Source organism: Heterodontus francisci, chromosome 47, assembly GCF_036365525.1.
Source record: "Heterodontus francisci isolate sHetFra1 chromosome 47, sHetFra1.hap1, whole genome shotgun sequence".
NCBI lineage: Eukaryota > Metazoa > Chordata > Chondrichthyes > Heterodontiformes > Heterodontidae > Heterodontus > Heterodontus francisci.
The window spans coordinates 6,092,778-6,107,824 of NC_090417.1; the positions used below are offsets into that span (position 1 = coordinate 6,092,778).

The 15,047-nt window shown below is 39.7% G+C and overlaps 1 protein-coding gene across 1 annotated transcript in view; it reads right to left on the bottom strand.

Moving 5' to 3' along the window:
* Nucleotides 1-5,029, bottom strand: part of LOC137357151 (deleted in malignant brain tumors 1 protein-like) — a 42,164-nt gene extending 37,135 nt beyond the window's left edge. The window contains exon 1 of the mRNA XM_068023251.1: nucleotides 4,831-5,029. Coding sequence (XP_067879352.1) covers nucleotides 4,831-5,029 — 199 coding nt within the window. The remainder of the gene's footprint in view (nucleotides 1-4,830) is intronic.
* Between the last annotated feature and the right edge of the window lie 10,018 nt (nucleotides 5,030-15,047).

Here is a 15,047-nt window from a genome sequence, read left to right on the forward strand (position 1 = left end):
GAACAATATCACGTTCCTTCAAAGTTGCTGGGTCAAAACCTGGAACTCCCTTCCTAACAGCATTGTGAATGTACCACATGGACTGCAATGGTTCAAGAATGCGGCTCACCACCACCTTATCAAAGGCAATTAGGGATGGGTAACAAATGCTGGCCTTGCCAATGACGCTCACATTCTAGGAACGAATAAAAACAAGTTCTTCCGTGTCCCCTTTTCCAAATCACCAAAAGAGTGAGAGTACATCTCCTATTCCAAAAGTTTCCTGTCCTCGATCCGACCGTCTGTAAACTTCAGCTTATCTAAAACCCACAGTCCCGCTCATCCATTATCCCTGACTTACATTGGCTCCCTGTCCCCAACTCTTCAAATTTCAATGGTAGCACGGCCGTCCTACTAACATCTAGAGTTATATGTTGGGTGTCAAATTGTTGAACCCAATTCAATCTTCATCTTTCAGTTAGTTTTCTCTGGTACAGTGTCAAAACAAACAATAAAACACAACATTCAATATAAATAACAAGAAACTGAAATGTGAGAAGCTGGATATGTTGTTAGCCAAAAATGTACATTATCTTCCTAAATGAGCTACAAAGCAACGGAATATTCTGTTCATTGAAGTTAACTACAGACGTGATTTGGGGATTACAAAATACAGTTAATACCAAGTGTTAATAAAATAATCTTCCCATGAGGGATTATTCAATGTGCCAAGAATGAAAATAATTATTTCATTTTAAATATTAGTTCTGATTAGAACGGCTGTCGCAAATTAAATGTTGGATTTAGGAAGCAAGCGAATTAAAAAATCGTAGATTAAAACCTCCATTAAAACACCGGACAGATGGAGCTCGCTCCAAATGTGTCATCAGCGCAAACGGTCATTTCCAACAAAATATCTCCAAACTCCTCAATTAGTGCCCCAACAAACTGTTAGAATATAACCAAACGCCCGTCCAATGTTTACAAGACCGGGAGAAATTGCTCTGGATATTATCGGCCAAAGTTAGATCCACAAGGTTTCAAGTGATCAGATTAGAGAACATGTGGAAGAAGATAGAGAAACATGTTCCTTAACGCATTAAACACTACATGGCTTGCACAAAAATCATGGAGCACGTGGAAGGAGATTGACAACCATGTCCCGATATTTCATTAAATACACCATCCTCTGTATAAAAAAGAGTATCTGGAAAGAGACTGCGAAACGTTATTACATGATAATGTACACATAAATGCGTGCATTACATTAGAAAGCTTAATGTCATTCAAAAATGGCATCGTTTCGAAATATCGACAACTAATTTACAAAAATTCTCAGACAGCAAATCCCCGAGAGATTTAGGATCTTTCACCCTTTTTGGAGACTGCACTTGATATGAATTATCATAATATTCATATTAGTTAAAGCAATATTGGTTCCACTTCGAGGTAATATTTAACTTTCTTGTCCAACACTCCAAATTATTTGAAATACTTCAATTTCTAACAGTGACGGTGTACTACTTCTAGCAGGCTCGGTTTAAATAGAATATATGAAATAAAATTTCAATTGCAAGTTGCTCTGTCTGTCCAAGAGCCGCAGTGGACAAATTAAACCCAACAGCCACGGTATTTGTGTTAGATTCGGTTTGAAATCTAAGCTTGATATAAATCTCAATCGCGAATTTAAACTAAGTGTTCATCAGATGTAAAGCTTTCTAAACACATTTACTGCTATCAACAGAAATGGAGAATTAATTCCGTATTTGAAGTTGAAGGAGCTTAAAATTAAACAAACAGCCCAAATGTATTCAACGAAACATCTACAAATTAAATGAATCGTTTCAATGTTCACTTCGTGTGATCCCAATGAATGCCCAATTTGAAAAAAATGCCAGTGTTCTGTGAGTTGGTTTTGACCAGCACTCGATTTGTGAAAATGGTTCAGACGGTATTATACATTTTGTATTTTGTCTCCATTATAGGATTTGCAGAAAACGTTCTTTAAATTATCTACAAAGTCAGCATTTTAGTGCAAAATCATATTTCAGAAAATAAAGGTAAGTAATTGATCGTAATGTATTTAGTTAAAAGAACATGCATTTGATCAAAAACATACTGTGCCACCGAAAAACTCAGCAAGAGAAATCGAGTGGAAGGAGATTGGGAAACATTCCTGAAATCTGGGCAAACACTACATGACCCTGTACAAAAGGTATTGAACACGTGGAAGGAGACGAAGAAAAACGAATTATTACCGGACTCTACATATAAAAGTATGAAAGCGAAATCTTAATTTGATATAAAAGGTCAGAATTTTGAAGATAATCATAATCTAAACAGCAGTCATAGCAAATAGCCAAATCAGCGAAAATGTTCGGATACTCTTTATTTGGAGACTGTAATTAATTACAATAATATACCAATAATTAATGCTAATTAAAACAATATTGGCCCCAACACTAATTAATATTTTATTGTACATATTGTTCATAAATCTTGTCCAACATTCCAGCCCTGAATTAACTATTTTGAATCGTCCTGTCCATTCTATCGCAAGGAAGTTAGACAGCACTTCGACTGAGAAATCTGTGTGTCAGAAATGTTCGTGTGTGTTCAGCAATCAGTAGATGCGGCTCTGACTGGGGTTCTGCACTCCGTGAGTTAACCTACACCCCGGACTCTGATCCACTGTATTCAAAAAGCGACCGCGCTCTATTTCTAACCAGCTCAATTTAAATAACCAGCTTAGGATTTCAGGTCCAGTCTGCTGTGTTTGTACAAGAGGAGACAAAATATAACTAAACTGCAGCGGCAGTGTATGCAATTTCCAGTTTATGTCGAAGTTTCACACAATTGATAATTGAAAGTAAGTGTTAATCAGGTGTAAAATATTTCAAACATGTTTACTGCCACCGATAGCAATGGAAAGAAGTTTCCAAACAGAAGTGATGGATTTAAAATAAACAACTCAAATATATATTAACTGAGAATTATACAAAATTAAATTAAACATTTTAATATTCACTTGCTTCAATCCCGATGAATGACAAATCAGAAGAAAATATGCCTGTTTTCGATAAATTGATTTTTGTTCACGGGGTTTGTGAAATTGTTTCATGGAGTAATATACTTTTCATACTTTTTTTGTTCTATGATTTGCAAAATATATTCTTTAAAGTATCTACAAAATCAGGCTTTTAGTATCCAATCAGTTTTATAAAACAAAAGAAAATAGCTCACGCAGGTATATTTCGTTAACTGCATAAAGTATCTGGTAAATGTGAGGAAAGGTTCCCCTGTCAGCAAACAGTATTTGTTATTGATAGAGATTAATAAATGTAACCAAACACACACTGGAAACAGTGAGAAACTGAACCTAGTAATCGACCGAAAACTCCGCAAAAAATAGCGCAAAGGTAGGAGGAGGTTGTAGTATCATTCTCGATATTTCATTAACCACTACATGGAACTGTACAAAGAGTATAGAAAATGTGGAATGAGCTTGAGAAAACTTAATTATTACATGACAATGTAAAGATAAATGCATTGAATAGAAAGATTCATTTAACATAATAAGATCATACTTTTGAAGATCATCTCTAACTGAGCAACAACATTTACACAGCAAATTCCTCAAAGTTTTAGGAAATTGCAATTACAATATTTTTGGAGAGTGTGTTTAATAATTAAAGTAATAATTAATGCTAACTGAAATAATATTAGTTCCTCCTCTAGTTCATATTTTATTATACAATATTTAGAGACACTCTAACGCTAAACAAAGTAACATATTTTAGTTCATTTCTCTGTATGACACGGAAGTCAGTCAGCAGATCTACTGAGAATTATTGTGGACATGAATGTGCGTGTGGGTTTAGTCTGCAGTAGCTGTAGCTTTGACTGGTGTTCAATATTCAGTGAATCAACTTCCACCCAGATTCTGATACATTCCTTTCTAACAAGGACAACGCTCTTCGAGCCAGTTCAGTTTATATAATCTGATTAGAATTTCAACTCCAGGCTGCTGTATCTGTACAAGAGGCGCAGGGAACAAAATAAAACCAACTGCTGCGATATTTGTGTTCGATTCCGGATTTAGTTTGACATAAGTCTCAATTGAGAATTTAAAATAAGTGTTAATCAGATGTAATATTTTCTAAAGACGTTTACTGTCACTGACAGAAATGACGAATTGATTCCCTATTTGAAGCTGATGGATTTTCAGATCAAACACACAAATTAAATGCACCATTTCAATATTTACTTCAAATGATACCAAGTAAGGATAGATTTGAATAAAACATGCTCCTTTTCTCTAAATTGAACCCAGATTCCCATGCGTTCTGCTGTGAACGCCCTCTGCTTCCAACAGGTTCAGTTTAAACAGTCCGTTTAGATTTTCAACTCCAGTCTACTCGGACTATAAAAAAAGCCGCAGATGGAAGACGATTGAGAAACAAGTCCCGATACAGACTGGTGGAACCACAGAAATTTGAGGCAGTGAAGGAGGCCATTAAGCCCGATGTGTCTGTGCCGGCCGAAGAATAGCGGTCCAGCCTCATCCCACTTTCCACTTCTTGGTTCCTTGCCTTATAAGTTACAGCCCTTCAAATGTATATCTATGTTTTAATCTACCATCCGGCCAGGCGGTGAGATCCAGATCTCCACAACCACTCATTCTATATTATGAGATATTAATTTCTCATTAAATTCTACAACAGTTAAAATTCAAGAAATCTGCATTTACTTTCTATATCCCATCAATATTTTCAGTAGTAAAGACCAATAATTGCGGTATATATTTTAATAAGAGTCAGTGTTTCATATTTTCAATGATCAACAACTCACAGTTCAGAAGTTGCATTAAAATTATGGTCAGGAAGGACCGCAGCATCGCTCCAGAACCTTCAGATCCCTCGACTGATCTGGGAGTTAGTTCTTTAACAACAGTTTGTGCTGAGACCAGTGTTTTCTTCCAAATAATCAGTAGATGCTGACACTTGTGAGCCGTCGGGTAAAATAGACCAATAAGAAAGAATATGCCCATTAATAGATATAATGAGCCCAGGTTCCATCCACAGGTCCTGAGAGACCAATGAACTGAGTCTGAAAAGGAAATGAGTCACCAACCTGACATCCGGATCCGAGAAGAAAATCTTGCAGCAGAATAAAAGGACATTCGGCCTGTTCCGGCTGTTTGGTCCTACATTCCAGGTCCGCCCCCCCCCCCCCCCAATCACCCCTGCCGCTATAACTCTGCAAATTAGTCGTCTTCAAGTATATGCCGAATCTGGCATCACCACTCTTTGTGTTAGGGCACTCCAGATTTTAACAATGTTCTGTGTGAAGAAGTTCTCCTCAGTACCCCTGTACTGCTTTTTGCCAATTATATTTAATCCATTCCATTTGGCTGATGACACACTTGCCGTTGAAAATCCATTTTGGCTACAAACGTCCCAAATTTTGAATATCTCCATTAGGTATTTCCTCAATCTTTTCTGCTGAAAGGAGAACAATCCCAAGTTCTCCAATCTCTTCACATAACTGAAGTCTCTCATCGTTGGTATCAACCTGATAAATCTCATTTCTACCCTCTCTAGACCTTGAGGTACTTTCTAAAGTGCAGTGCTCAGAACTGTTGACAAGACTCCAGCTGCCAGCTGAGGCGTAAACAGAAATTTGTAAATGCTTGGTACAGTTTCCTTGTTTGGGTATTCAATGCGCCTATTTGCAAAGCGAGGAATCTCATATGTTTTCTGAACTGCATCTCAACTTGCCCTGACAACTTCAAATATTGCGAATATGCGCACAAAGACCATCTTTTCTTTCACCCCTTAAATAGTACCATTTACATTATAAAAGCTAAATACTGTGGATACTGGAAATCTGAAATAAAAACAGAAAGTGCTGTAAATAATCATCAGGCCGACAGCATCTATTGGGAGAGAAACAGAGTTCACGTTTCAGGTCAATAACCTTTCATCAGAATCCACTGACGATACACTAAATGGCCTGTAGTCACCAGCTATATCAATGGCCCTGCTTGAACAAGGCTGGAACATTTGCAAGCCTCAAATCTTCTGGCACCGGTGAGGACTAAATGATTGTGGCCAGAGCTTCGGCTGTCTCCATCCTATCTTTCCTTAGCAATCTAGGATGCATCCCATATGGAATGGGTGTCTTGTTAACTTTGAGAGATTCCAACCAACTTAGCACCTTCTTTCTATCTTTTTAAAATTCTATCCAATCTCTCCACTCGCCATCCTTTTGCCTAACATTAACTTAAGCCTATTCTTTTGAGAAGACAGATGCAGAGATTTTTCTTCTTCTGTCCCTAACCGCCTCCAGCGGTTTTACATCTTACAGTTTGTAAACGGTTTTGGGGCTCCCTTTTATGTAACTAGCTAATCTTTTTCTAATATTCGTTCTTTGCCCTTATATCATTTTCTCAATCGTCCTCTGCACTCTCTGCATTCTGCTTGGTTTTCGAATCTGTCGGTATCTGTAATAAATCTCCCATTTCTGTTTTATTTTAACCTCTCTTTCGTTTTTTTGTCGTCCAGGGAGCTCTAGCTTTGGATGTCCCAGTCTTTCCCTTCATGTGAATGTGCTTGGCTTGTACCCGAATTATCCCCGCCTTGAAAGCCAGACATTGCTTATTTATTGTTTACCTGGTCATTTTTTTCAGTCCACCTGTGTTCCAATTCCCTTCTCAAGTCACTGAAATTGGATCTTCCAGTAAGTTATTTTCACTTTTGATATTTCTTTGTCCCTTACCATAATTACCGTAAAACGAATTTTATTAAATCACTATTACCTAGATGTTCTTTGTCTTTTTAAATTAACTTCTCAGGTACAGAGAGGGGATTGTGAGATCCATGAACAAAGATGGTCACCGTCCCGCGACAGCTGGACCGATAGCCCCATTGGAAGAGACCGGGAGCAAGAACAGGTCTCTTCACAAATTAAATCAGCAGGTCATTTAATTATACCATATTGGGGTAATTATATGTAACTAGTTAATATCAAATCATCCTCTATTCCGTGTAAATACCTTGATCGTTATTCACCAGTTTAAAAAAAAGTCCTTCCACGAACTATGTGATCGACCCAGAATAGTACTGCTACCCTGTGGCTCCCTCAGAACTGCAGTTGATCCGCCTTCATGTCTCTGATTTATTCACTTTAGCAGCGAGTATTGCTCGCTTTGAACTATGCAGAGCTGGAGAACCGATAATTAACCCTTTAGTTGACGGCCTAAACCACTGGGTTTAATGAAAAAGGACTCGCAGATTAAGCTGTCGTTCAGGTTCACCCACATGTTTCTCGACATCTGATATTTTCTGCCTCTACTGCGAACTGTCTGCAATGGAACTATTAGATTTACAGTCATAGGGTGAATGATATCTCCCGAGTATGAAGTCAAGCGGAACTAAAACTTCCAGTGACCCTTTCGATTCAGTACGTCGGACAGCGACATACAACGAAAGTGAACAAATTGAGGGAGAATAAAGCAAGAACTCGGGCTCCTCAAAACTTTGACACTGAAAGACACCAACAGACCAATTTATAGTGGGCATTAGGCGATCAAAGGTCCTAGCAAAGCAGAATTAATAAACAGTTTGAGGTATGGATTCCAAACGCTCTCCTTGTTCATTGCCTTCACTCTGCTCTCTGCTTCTATTTCTTTCTCTTTCTGTGTCTCTTCCTCTTTGCCTGTCTCACTGTATCTCAAATTCTCTGTACCTACCTACTTCACTTTCTGTCTAACTGTCCCTCCATGTCTTTGATTCCTGGACAGTGCTACCTCATGTATTAGTTCATTTATTTCACACTTCTCATCCCTGACTGTATGCCTCTCTCTCTCGATGTATCTGTCCATCTGTCTGTCTGCCTCTCTCTTTCTCTCCATCTCTCTCTCTCTACCTCTCGAATTAATGTGCAGTGTTCGTACATGCTCTGAATCAACCCTTCCCTCTCTGTCTTCAGTCTTAATACCGATTCCCACTGGTCAGTGTTTCTCATATAGTCTCTGTTCTACCCTCGAACGATAGAACTTCAGTTGCTGGAAGTTCAGGCTGCAATACTTAAACCAGGGAAAGTGCATTTATGTTGAGTTGATTTTATTCAGATGATGAATCAGTTAAAATGAATAGGTTCATGTTAACTAAATACTCGGATGAAAGTTTCGCCAAAGGGACAACTTCTTCAACTGCAGCAGTTCATGTGGTGAGCACACGGCACAGTGCTTTCAGGGAGGGAGTTATAAGATTTTGACCCAGTGATGTTGAAAGAAGAGCGTATATATTCCCAAGTAAGGATGGTGTGTTATTGGAATGGAACTTGCAGGCAGTTCATGTTCCCATGTGTCTGCTGCCTTTGTTCTTCCAGGTGGTAGATGTTGTAGGTTTGAAAAGCGCTGCTGAAGAAGCCTTGGTGCATTGCTGCAGTGCATCTTGTAGATGGTACACACAGCTGCCATTGTGCACTGGTATGGAGAAAGTGAACATTCAAACTGGTGGCTGAGGTGTCAATCAAATGGGCTGCTTTGTGGAGCTTCTTGAGAATTGTTGTTACTGTAAGTGATGATTATGCCATCACACTCCTTACTTGTGCCTTGTAGGTGGTGGTGAGGTTTAGGATAGTCAGGAGGTGAGGCACTTGCCACAGAATATCCAGCCTCTGGCCTGCTCTTGTAGCAAAAGTATTTTATGGTTCATCCAGTTAAATGTCTGTCAATAGTGATGGCAGAATGTTGCCGGTGGGGATTCAATGATGGTAATGCCATTGAATGCCAAGGACAGGTGGTTAGACTGTCTAATATAAAAGCAAAATACTGCGGATGCTGGAAATCTGAAACAAAAACAAGAAATGCTGAATTCACTCAGCAGGTCTGGCAGCATCTGTAGAAAGAGAAGCAGAGTTAACGTTTCGGGTCAGTGACCCTTCTTCGGAACTGGGTTAGACTGTCTGTTGTTGCAGATCATCATTATCTGATACTTGTGTTATGGCCAGGTGGGTGATGCTATCATTGGTTTCCACTGTTCACCTCCCAACGGACCACAACAAGTGCTGTTGTTACTAGTGTGTGTGTTTCATTTGTCAAATAAAGAGACAGTGACAGGTTTTCTTGTAGGTTTACAGCAGCAGATTAAATGTTTATTAAACAATATTCATTCTCCAAAAAGGTTATCAATACCACTCATGCACACATTCACTCTCACATGTGCTCTCAAGAGAAGGTAGATACAAAAGTATAGAATAAGACATTTTCAGAGTTCAGGTTGTAATGTGTTGTTTCAGGAATAACCTGCGGGATTCCCTCGGAAGGTGACTTTTTAAAGTTGCAGGCCTGTTTTCTGGTTGTCTGGTAATCAGTGGGCTGTTGCAGTGTCCTAGTGGTCCACTTTGAGTTGACGACAGTGCTGAAGTCTTGGGTCAATTCTCACTAGTAGACAAGTTGCTTTAATAAAGGTACTTTCTTGTCTCTGCTGTGGTGAGCTTCCAACTTGTCTCAGCAGGGTTCAACTGTGTAGTCTAGAACCGATCTCTCTTTCTCTCTTTTTCTCAGTGTTGCTGGAATTTAAGATGGCTTTTTGTTGCAGTGTGTGGCTGAGGAGAGACCAGACTGATGATGTTGTCTCCAGTCCTGTCCTGAAAAAACTCCCCCTATGCTCCTCAAAATGAATACTTTTTAAGGTGAAATTTACAAGGGTTGACTTTGCCCATGTGACTTCAGGTTTCAGGCTTAGCTGGGCTGTATAATGGCCTTGATGATGGCCCCATGCTGAGGAGATAAGACTGAGAAAGATCTTGTCATTACTTTTGAGAATAGTTCACCCCAGGTGTGATAATCTGTTGCATTTCCATGCAGATGGGATTTAATTCATTTTCAGTCTTTGTAGACACATGTGGATTTGAGTGCAAGAGATGCTGAGGGTCATGTGTCTTGGCTTCCATTTTGCTGACAACACATGTACCAAACTTTTAAAAATGTTTCCAATTTTTTAACTCTTCAGTTTGGTCCTGAGTTTTCATTGTTGCACGCTTGTGAGTGTGACACTTGTGTGGTGTGAATGTTACTTATCAGCTAAAGCCTAGATGTTGCACAGGTCTTGCTGCCCGTGAGCATGGACCACTTTGTTACCTGAGTAGTCGCAAATGGTGCTGAACATTGTGCAATCTTCAGTGAACATACCCACTTCTCACTTTATGATGGAGGGAAGGTCATTGATAAAGCAGCTGAAGTTGACTGGGCCTAAGAAACTGCCCTGAGGAACTCCTGAAGCAATGTCTTAGGGCTGAGATGATGGCCGCCAACAACCATAACAACCTTTCTATGAGTTAGGTATGACTTCAAGCAGTGGTGAGTTTTCCCCTGACCACATTGACTTAAAATTTACTTGGGCTCCTTGATGCCACACTCGGTGAAATGCTTAATGTCAAGGGCAGTTGTTCGCCCCTCGATTACCAATTTCACCATTACTAACTGTGCAGGGACCAGCATTATTTCTTGCTGCCTTTTCCCACCACCTTACAGAATGTGCCTGAGCCATGTTGCTCAGAAATGTTTCACAATAAAGTTCACATATGTGTTTACAACAACTTCTGGCAATTTGCCAAAGATTTGAGGAAATGTGTTACCCTCATTCAGGAGGCTCTTGGAGCGAAGCAGAGACCACAGACACATTTGTTGTAAACAAGAAGGAAAGTGCTTTGTAGAATCATTTGGATTCAAAGATGTTTTTCTGTAACCTCAGTTTGTAAGTCTCAGAACACGCGGTGTGTTTTGCTGTTGTGTTGAACTGACAGGAAGCACCTGGCGCTGTGTTAATTTCTGTGCTTGTATTTTGTTGGCTGCTCCCCTGAAGTAGACATATTGCTGTTGGACATTTCACCTCAGAATTTGAACACGGGCGGGTCAAAGTCTGAGAGAGAAGCATATCTGGGTAATATCATTCATTCACTGGGAACACTTGACAGCTTCGCGTCTGCAGATAACCTTCCCAATTATGGCAAAGACTGAATCAGAACAAAATGTCGATAATCTGTGTGAACTTTCCCAAGTGTACAACAGAAATAACAACAGGTCAGGATAAATAGACTCTCCGTCTAAATCAATCAGGAATTTCAAGTACACCAGGAGCAGCAATTCTCCCTGTGGATTTGGAGTGAAATAGAAGAATCCATGAGTTTAGGCTGCTTTTGGTATTTGCACAGAGATACATTAGCCCCCTAAGGAATCTAATACAACCAGAAGGAGAGCAGCTTGTAGAAATGTAAATAGTTAACTCATTGTGGTCCAATCAGGAGGAGTGCAACCTTCATCAATGTAAATGGTTAACTCGCTGTGATCCAATTCAAGGAGTGGTTCTGAAGGTAAGTGATTCATTCCATAAACTGCCCGCTGTAACTCAATAAATACATTTAAATGTCAGCCCCATTTCCCCAGGGGTAATAATAGATCTGGAGAATGAAAAGTACTTGAATGTTCAATGCAGATCAGTCCCAGGACATCACTGCAGGAGTTCCTCAGGGTTCTTCAAGATGCACTGCAGGAACTCATCAAGGCTCCTTTGACAGCACCTTCGAAACCCACAACCTCTACCACCTAGAAGGACAAGGGCAGCAGATGCATGGGAACACCACCACCTGCAAGTTCCCCTTCAAGCCACACACCATCCTGACTTGGAACTATATCGCCGTCCCTTCACTGTCGCTGGGTCAAAATCCTGGAACTCCCTTCCTAACAGCATTGTTGATGTACCTACACCACATGGACTGCAGCGTTTCAGGAAGGCAGCTCACTACCATCTTCTCAAGTGCAATTAGGGATGGGCAATAAATGCTGCCTAGCCAGTGACATCCATGGACAAATAAAAAAAAATGAACACAGCTGCGGTATGACTATAAAGTTGCATGTCTAAAATCGGCAAATGATTAATTCCCCAGATGTCACATGGAATGAACTCTCCAGAAATGGATATTTAATTAAAGAATTCCGCAAACTGCATTCTGCCAACCAAAATGAAAATCAACTGAAACAGGGTGACATCCTCATAACTCTGCCGCCCACTCATTAAGTCCTGCAGGTTGTTACAACCTCAGCGGGAGCAACGCACTGTTAATTCAGTCCCGTCACTCCACAGGTCATGGCATATTATTAAGCTTTCATACCCAATCGGATTAACAGCCAAATTAAACACCCTTGTATCCCCAGGTAACTGCAGACAACAACAAATTAACTATTTATTAAAAAACCTAAATCTTAAAACACTATTAAGATAAACCTATGTCTGAAGACCTTATAACTTCTTAATTTAATCTAACTCCCGCATTCACACACATACATTCAAAGATAATAATTAATTGGTTTTTAAAAAGTGTAGTTTTTAAGATTAGCTGTCTGTTAAGAATAAAATAAGTAAGTCTTTGCATTTTATGTTCTTGGTGAATGAAGTCTTCTAATGTAAAAATAACAAAGTTCACTTGAAGTCTTCATCCAGATTTGACGAAAATACTCTGTTCTTGAAAGGCATTCAAACAGTTCTTTCAATGATGAGCATAGCAATACAAATAATCTTTTGAAAAGGAAAGCTTTTCTTCCTTGCTCAGGGAAGTAACTGGGCTTGCAGCTTTGTAGAATTTTTCTTGAGAGGAAAAAACAGCTTTCTTCAAATCGCCTCACTGGAAAAGTCTCTCAAACTAACTGGTTCAGACCAGTCCCTGCCAGCTCCACGCACAGGCAAAATGGAAACATCACCATGTGACCGCTCTCTCCTGCTGTTGCTCAGGGTAACCAAAAATGCAGCTGTGGTACACTGCGTCTCCAGAAAGTTCTCTCCCTTAAAGGTGCATTGTCTTAAAGGCACACACACTCTGTTTTTAATCCGAGGAGAAAAATTTAATACAAGGTGCATCCAGTCCTGATCTATCTGATGGGCTAGGTCCTTTGACGTATGTTTTGTAGATATCAAATAGACCGACTGTGAGTGTGAAACCTGGGTGATGACAGCAACCCGTTGTCACAGCAACTTGAAGCACTCACACAGAAAGATGAGATTGAAAATATTTGGGATCACTCTCCCTTGTCTCCGAGGAGCATGTCACTTTCCTGCCCTTGTTGGAGGGAAATGCCAGTTTAGTGAAGCTGGACACTCCAAAAATAGGCAAAACTTTCTAGTGAGCTTATCTATCACTGTTTGTTCATCATAACTCAGAGAAAGCATTTGAATTTCCTACCCAACTGCATCAGGAGGACACCATTACCATACAGGCTGCAGGTATCATGAAGAAAGATTCACCACCATTTATTAAGAACAACTAGGGAAGGGGCAATGAATGGTTCCAGAACACCATCATCACAAAAACTGCAATGGTTCAAGGAGAAGGACAGTCAGCATCATTGCACAGTAATGAGTGATGGCGAATAAATAGGAACACAGCATGAGATTAAATGGAAAAAGGTAGTCGGGAATGATTATGTGAACCCGCCACACACCCAAACATCTCTGTACCTTGTCTATCATTTCCACTGCACCTGCAAGCCTATGATCTCTTCGGTAAGGAGAAAAAGTAATTGAGGCGGAAGCCTATTTGGAGACAAAAAAAATCTTGAAAATTCCTCTCCAGTCAATCGAAACTAAGTTAGGAGCTCACTCTGGCTTTGATAATTCTACACAATAGCAACCTTTTGTATCACGTGATCTCTGGTGCAGACAGAAACAGATCCAGCTCTTATTTAACGTGTTTAACGGAAGTCAGCGAATGGGCATTCATCGCATGCAGTGGCAGACTGTTTCAGAACCCCACTATTCTCTGGTAAAAGTGCCACCTCCTGACATTGAAGCTATATCTGGCCTTGCACAACTTAAAATCATGATCACTGATTCCCTAATCTATTTGACTGGAACAGCCTGTCCATCCTAACACAATCTATCGTTTTCAACACCTCAATCAGATCATCTTAATTTACAATCCTCACGACAACCACCTTCTTTAGACTAGCTTGAAAACTAAGATATGTCAAACGAGGAATGAATCTCCACTGCATCATTTCCAAGGTCTCAATATCACCCACCATGTCAGAAGATCAAAACTGGACACAGCACTTCAACTGAAGCTTGACCACAGTCTTGAGCATGGACAGCATAGAAAATTTTGTCTTCTAGTGAATTGTTCTCGAAATATATCCATTACGCTATTCGTTCCAGCTATTGCTTCACGGTCTTGCTCATGATACTTTGCAGATCTTTGCACTCGTATGACTAGATTTCTTTCTTTCTCCACCAGCTATAATTTGTTTCCCTGAAGAGTATATGTATGTTCAGCATTCACGCTGCCCACAGGCACAAAACTGCACGTTTCCAAGTGAACCATAATTGGCCAATCACAAACCCAATCTCCCAACACATCAAGATCTGTCTGAAGCAATCGAGCATCGTCTACAGTCCTGAAACTCGTACACATTTCAGTTTCATTTGCCAACTTGCAGATCGTGTCCTCAATACCTACATCTAAATTATTAATAAAATGGTAAAGAGCAAAGATACCAACATTGATTCACTGGTGACCCATCTCCAAACAGATCCAAATCCATTAAGAATTAATATCTGCCTATGGCCTTCCAGCCAGTTCACAATCCAGCACACTATATTACCATTAATACCAGAGGATCCAATCTTGTACAAACCAGCTCTAACTGGACCAAATATTATCTAAAAAAACCTTCCATATGAAAAGATCACTATCCAAGCCAATGATGGATACAGCTCCCTCTTGAAGGCCTAACATCCAGTCGATTCTGACTCATGCCCCTGGTTCTCTCCAATCTGTTCACCTCATATAATCTATCAATAGTCACACTATCTACATTTTATTCCTAAAGTGCATTTCTGGTTATCCTTTATTAGCCTTATCCCATTATTTCTAATTACACTTAACCTACAGACTGTTCTGCTTTCCATTCAACCGCCATGTTAGTTTAAATTGACATGTTTGTTATGTAGTCGGCTGGTTAGTTAGATCAGACCTGAGGATGTCGCTTTATAACCGTTAAATATTCA